Below are 6662 nucleotides of genomic sequence, written 5' to 3'. Positions count from 1 at the left end.
TCTATTCCCGAATAGCAGTAGTCTCTATTAGAATCTCTTCCCGACCAGGCCAGGCCGAATCGGGCCACCACGTTGGGATGGGAATGGCTCAGCCCACATGCATCATTTGATGAAAGCATAAAAATTTGGCAAGTCAGAGTTCTAATCCGGGCCATTCCCAACATAAATGGATAAGAGTATCATCTCTCCCGGTCATCCCATCTTCACAGTTATATCTCAAATCAAAGCACGTGATGTTAAAGAATCCCATTGTGGTTGCGTGCCAGCTAGCCATCAAAATATATCTTTAGCACATGTTACCACATTCTCGGATCAAAGTGTCAACTTCAGTGCATGCGTTGTCAACCGAAAATTAGGCCAACCAAAGTCATGAGTTGGACCATACATGTGCATAAAATGATGTTTGCTGCTCTAATCTTTTACGTCCATTTACTAATACATGTGTAGACCTTAGTTTTGGACCCTGTCACAGACACTGGGTACCAGATGACGATTCTCAAATGCACATATCTGCATGTGGCAAGTGTTCGGAGATAAGGATTCTGTTGGTCGAATTCCTCAAATGTTAATAATATCTACCATTCCAAACAAAACCCTAGTCTTCCTTTTGGAATAGATGCCATCAAATGCTATATAGATTATCGATCATTCGACTCCTCTTGGTCGTTGCACCTTAGGTATCCACTCAACTTATTCTCTCCTTTGTGCAATTGAGCAAAAGCAGATGCTCAAGAGAACCTTTGATTATTCAAACAAAGCAATTCCAAAACAAACTCCCTTGTTTCTTCCAATCTCCATTTAAACACCATACTCTCCTTATTCCATTAACAAGATCAAAGACAAAAACCTGTAAACGCAATGAAGCTCGACAAAGATATCTTTCACCCCTCCCACCCCCACCACAAGCTCAAGATCCAGTACACAGAGACGCCGTTCAGCTGCGACGGGTGCAAGGAAGCCGGCATTGGCCTCAAATACAAATGTGATGAATGTGAATTCGACCTACACAATGTATGTGCCATGGCGCCTACCACCATCACACACCCCTTCTACAAGAAATGCGAATTCCAGTTCCACATAAAGCCTCCAGGCACTGTGATGAGGATATGTGACGCATGCGGGAAAGATGTTCTTGGGCTGGTATATCACTGTAAAGGGTGCGGTTATGACCTGCATCCATGTTGCGCCAGCCTCCCACACATGCTCGATGATGGGGAGCGAAACCTCTATCTTGGCATGAAGCTCTCCAGCGCTTGCCATCGGTGTGGTGGAAAAGGGCTCGGTTGGTCTTATAGGTCTGAGTGCAAAAGCTACAACTTGCATGTGTCATGTGTGAAGGATCTTCTTGTGGAGAACTGGCAAGCTATGCATCTGAACGTGGATAAGAACAAGATGAGGGAGATACAGACGAAGATTCCAAGCCTGAGAGGTGCAATGGAAGTTCATCCTAAGGAGAAGGTGGGGAAGGTGCACAAGTATTGCCAGATTGCTGGTGGGGCCGTTCGGGTGATTGTCTCAGCCATTCTTGGAGATCCTACGCCTATAATAGCTGGTGTGGTACAGGGATTAATGCCCAAGTAGTAATGAAAAATGTAAGGAAAATCCAAGTTGCAAGATGACTTTGTTGGTATTTTCATTTGTGTTTGGTTGCACATGATTGCATGAAAATGAGTATGTAGACTGATTAACTTTGCATATGATGATGTTCTGGTTGGTGAAACTAGTAATATGTACAACAGAAAATGATGGGCAGCAAAAGGCATCAAGAAGGAATGTGGATGACACATACAAAGGGACACAGGAAGATGAAAGACTTCAACCTTATTTACACACACACAATAGTTAAGAAAGGGAAATCTAAATTTGATTGAAAAACCAATGCCTAGTGCTATCTATGGCCGGAATTCTATTTATTAATAATTATGGAAGTTCTTCACCTCTGTTGCCTTTTCTCTTTCCAAAATGAGGCCTACACTCCTTACCAATCAAAATCTTTTTCTAATCATAGGTATTAATGACAACTAAAATAATTAATTACCAAGAACTAACTCATAAAAAGGGAGTGTAATCATAAAAAAGAACCGTCTATAAGTCTGTGATCCGAAGAGGAAATTAGCGGCAGCATGCTATGTAGAAACACATTTCATGGACACATAAAAGTTATTTCCACATCTAGATAGGGAGGGACAATTAAATTATTTTTTTAAAAGGCTTTTCACCATTTTCACCACCTGTCTGCATGCATCAAAATGACCTCTTGATGCGGGAAAACCATTTTCGAGTACTGCCGAGGTTCCCAAGGAGCACAAAATTACCATTTTGGTGTTCGAGCAATACGATCATTGCAGATGGTGGGCCTTCTTCTAGGCTCATACAATATTGTTATGTTCTAAGCTTAGAGTCATTTGATGGCTTGTGATCATGTGCCAAGGAACTTTTCAACCTTCCAAGCCGAGAAATCCAGCGGAGGAAGGTAGCTCTCCTTAGGCTGATTTTATTTTGCGTTGTGTGCGCCTGTTTTTAGGCCCTTGTACCGTTTTAAAAACATGGGTGCGTCCTATATATGCGGAGTAGGCGAGCAGCATTGGATAGGATTGGAATTCTCTAGCGTGTAAAACACCGAGCTTTATGGGTCAACTTTGTTGATGTGCCTGACATCAGGAGAGCCACTCGTTATTAGGTCCTGCATGCAGAAATCAACATATTGTTACCCACCTTAGTTTTTGGATTGGGCTTATACTGTTATGTGTCCCACCTTAGTTTTTGGATTGGGCTTATTTTTGTTCCGTACCATCAAGATGAGAAAGCTCACCTGATGGACTGAATGGTTGTCATCCTTACAACATGGTGGGGTCCACAGAGCTCCCGCTGCATAAAACACATGTTGTAGAGGACTCCAGATCCAACTCATCAGAAAGCGGACAGTCTGAGGGCAAAAAGGATTCCATAGATCATGTGGGGAGGACCCACAGCATCGATCTGACGGTTCCCACCATTCGATGGGTACAGCAAAAAACTCTCATTTGTGAAAATCTCATACCTTTGATCATTAGACTACTAATGGTTGCTATATATTCTGGTAAGCCATTTATTTGTACCCTAATGTTTTAAGGGTTAGGATATTGCGGTATATAAGATTATGAGAGCATCGCTTGTCACGCCCTGAAATTCGAGTACCCAAATAAGGTCTTCGGGACCCGAATTCCAAGGTTCGTGAGTTATAATATAATGACATTTATTACAATCCAGTTAAATTAATAAATTCAATCAATATTCAACGTCATCTAAAAGAAAATACAGCTGAAATGTTTATTAAATTCAACTTTTTTGATAGTTTTCCCTTTGTACATCGAAATTTGAACATAAACTAAATCTAAATAACAAAAGACTGAATTGAATTGAATTAAAACTAAACCTAATTTTCTAAAAATAAAGCAAATAGTAGAAGCCCGCCTGCTTGTAGTATTCCAGTTCTGCACCTGTGCATTTTTATTTTTATTTTTATTTTTATTTTTGTAGGATGAGCATAACAGCCAAATAGATTCATTTCTTATCCAAAATTTAACATGTTCAGATAATATCAATTTTATAAGAATGAAGGAAAATAAAATACAGATAATAAAATTTAACAACAGAATTGTGAAAATGCGATGCATGTGACATTTCCATAAATACTCATAATATTTATATCATTTTATACAACACCGTACCCAAGTGGATGGTCGCGTTGCATTAACATCCACGCACTGGTACCTCATGGTGATGGACCCATTTATACGTTAGCTGGTCAGACTACTGCTCCAGTTGTACCTCTAACATATGTCTACGCATACAATTGTACTCATACGCCACACACAAAGGAAACTCCAAAGAATCCAGTAGGTTGTAGGGTCTTTCACCCAAGGGACACGATTGGCCTACTTGCTGACTTTAGGGTATCTCACCCAAGGGACATGATTGCCCTACTAACTAATTTAGGGTCTTTCACCGAAGGGACACGATTGCTCTACTTGCTTACATTACATCCAACATATTAAAATTGATGCTCAATGAATGATAGACATACATGTAAGATGAATAATTATTTCACAATCAAATATCAACAATATAATTCTAATTAATAATTCTAGATTTAAATTTTGTTGAAACTTTAATAATTCAAATACTTAAATAAAATATTATTTTACTATTATTTAATTTAGAGATTTCTGTGATGTAATGTATAAGAAATTTTAGTTTCAATTCCAAAATTTTAAAATTTTTCTTAAACTTAAGTTAATTTAAATTTAATTTAATTAACTCTTTAGAATTTTAGAATTAAAATTTGGATTTTAATCTTTATAGAAACAAAAATATTACACTGATTTTATAATATAACATTAATAATATAATTAAATTAGTATTTAATAATTTAAGTTAATCTATCTTTAAAAAATTTATCTAATTATTTTAAATCTAAATTCAGGATTTTATTATTATTTCTTTTTATATCTAAATTTAATAAGTTTAAAAAAGTTATTAATTTGGACTTTGGATACTATTATTTCTATTTTTTTTACATTCAAATTTTAAATTATTTTTTTATTATAATAAATTCTAAGCATTATAAATTATTGAAATTAAAATTCTTTGTTTACTTTTTAACTTGAATATATATATATATTATATATGTATATATAATTTGGATTAATTAAACGATTAAATTTAATAACTAACATACTTATTAATTAAAAATATTTTAAAATTAATTCAAATTTACTAATTTAAATAAATTCATAAATTAATTTAAATTTAATCTATTTTTAATAATTTACTTTCATATTAATTAATTTTAAAAATTTAGAAATAATTCATATTTAATTTTTAATCTTAAGAAAAAAATTTAAGAATTAATAAATTAAAATATAAACTTAGATAAATTATATATTTTTTCTATAAATTTATTATATATATATATATATATATATATATAAATTATTTCAACATTAAATATTAGAAATATATAAAATAGAAATTCATAAATGAGTAGGATTCCCTCCATAAAAATTCAACTAACAATAATATTTCTATCAAAATTTTATATTAAATAAGCATAATAAATAACTGAAAATGATAAATTTCAGGATAAGATCACCTATCTTAAAAGTCTGATGATCCGACCCCGCTTTAATATCTCTCTCTTAATCTAAAGAGCTATCTCTTTCTCCCTCTCTTTATTTTGATTTGATTGTTTTCTTCGTTTCTTTATTTCTTTCTTTTTCTTTTTTTTTCTTTTTTTTTTTAATTTTTTATAAAGAGGTGCGTAATGTAATGGAAGAGAGGGATTATGGGATGATTTCATTTAGTGGGAGGGTTTGACACCCATTACCGTAAGAAAAAGAAGGTAGAATGGAGAAAGTAGTTTAGTCGGTGTGCGGAAGATATAATTTTTATTTTTATTTTATTATTATTTTTTTAAAAGATATGGTGGGTCCCCCTAATGATAAAATAAAGCTACTCTGTCCATCATCTCAGCCTGGCCAAGAGAAGATATAAGGCAAAAAATGAGGCAAATCCAAAACTCAGGTGGGCCACACACAAGTGGACGGTGGGGTTAGTTTCCACAAAAAATGGCTTGTTACATTCTACCCCCCTTAACAAAAATTTCATCCCCGAAATTTAACATACCTATCATATGAAGAGATAAGGGTACTTCTCTCGGATTTCATCATCTCACTTCCACGAAGCTTCGTCCTCACCATAATGCCCCTACTGAACCTTCACGAGTGATATTGATCTTGTTCGAAGTACTTGTTCCTTCCTGTCGAGGATGCGAATCAGTTGTTTTATGTATGAAACATCCTCTCAGATTTCCAGTGGCTCCCAGTCAATGATATGTGTAACACCCTGAAAATCGGGGGTCGTGCATACGCTCGACTCCCGAGTTCCCGGGGTTACTTATATCCAGTTTTCATTAATATGCGATTAATCCAGTCTAAATGCGCATTCTGGAACTTCCTGGAACATGAAGCACAAATGCACCTGCTGACTGAAATGAAAGAGAACTAGCATACATATATATATACACACATATACATGACCAAGAAAAATATAAAGGGTCACACATGGTGTCACCCAACAAAATCACAAAGAAAAATATGCCAAAAGGAATAAAGTTGAGCCCTCTACGCAGCGATCCAACGTGCCATCTACAGGTCCGATGAAGGCCCGCTCATCAACTGGAAGTAAGGGAACTCGTCCTCCTCCTCGAGGTTCGCATCGCCAGACTCCATGAAATCTGTATTACCTGCATCTATGAACGGGTCTGGTTGGTGTTTTAAAACACCGTCCCAGAGTGGGAGTGAGTGATCAACTCAGTGGGTGCTATTAGCCTTAAGTCGCATCAAGCATCAATTATAATAAGAATTTAATGAAAAACAATCAATCATAAACATCTATCTAGTCTTATTAATGTGCATGCATGTAGGATGATATGATGTATGCCCTCACCACAACGCTCCCTCGTGCGACAACATCTAACGATCGCCAATGCCAACACTCCCTCAGTGCGACCTCGACTGCCGAGTCGCCAACCTAGCTAATGTCATGCAATGATGATGTTAAACGGGTTCTTAGTTAAGTCCATTCATCCAGCAGATTTGGGAATCTGATACACCCCACGT

The 6662-nt window shown here is 35.9% G+C and overlaps 1 protein-coding gene across 1 annotated transcript; it reads left to right on the top strand.

The window, feature by feature from the left end:
* Positions 1 to 658: 658 nt before the first annotated feature.
* On the top strand, positions 659 to 1693 carry LOC131224004 (protein VACUOLELESS GAMETOPHYTES-like). The gene has a single exon (XM_058219591.1). The coding sequence runs from the start codon at positions 859 to 861 to the stop codon at positions 1579 to 1581; it is 723 nt and encodes a 240-aa protein (XP_058075574.1). The 5' UTR covers positions 659 to 858; the 3' UTR covers positions 1582 to 1693.
* Positions 1694 to 6662: the final 4969 nt, after the last annotated feature.

This window comes from Magnolia sinica, chromosome 13, assembly GCF_029962835.1.
Source record: "Magnolia sinica isolate HGM2019 chromosome 13, MsV1, whole genome shotgun sequence".
Lineage (NCBI taxonomy): Eukaryota > Viridiplantae > Streptophyta > Magnoliopsida > Magnoliales > Magnoliaceae > Magnolia > Magnolia sinica.
Note: the sequence above shows the minus strand (reverse complement) of the source record. Positions and strands in the feature narration are given on the sequence as shown.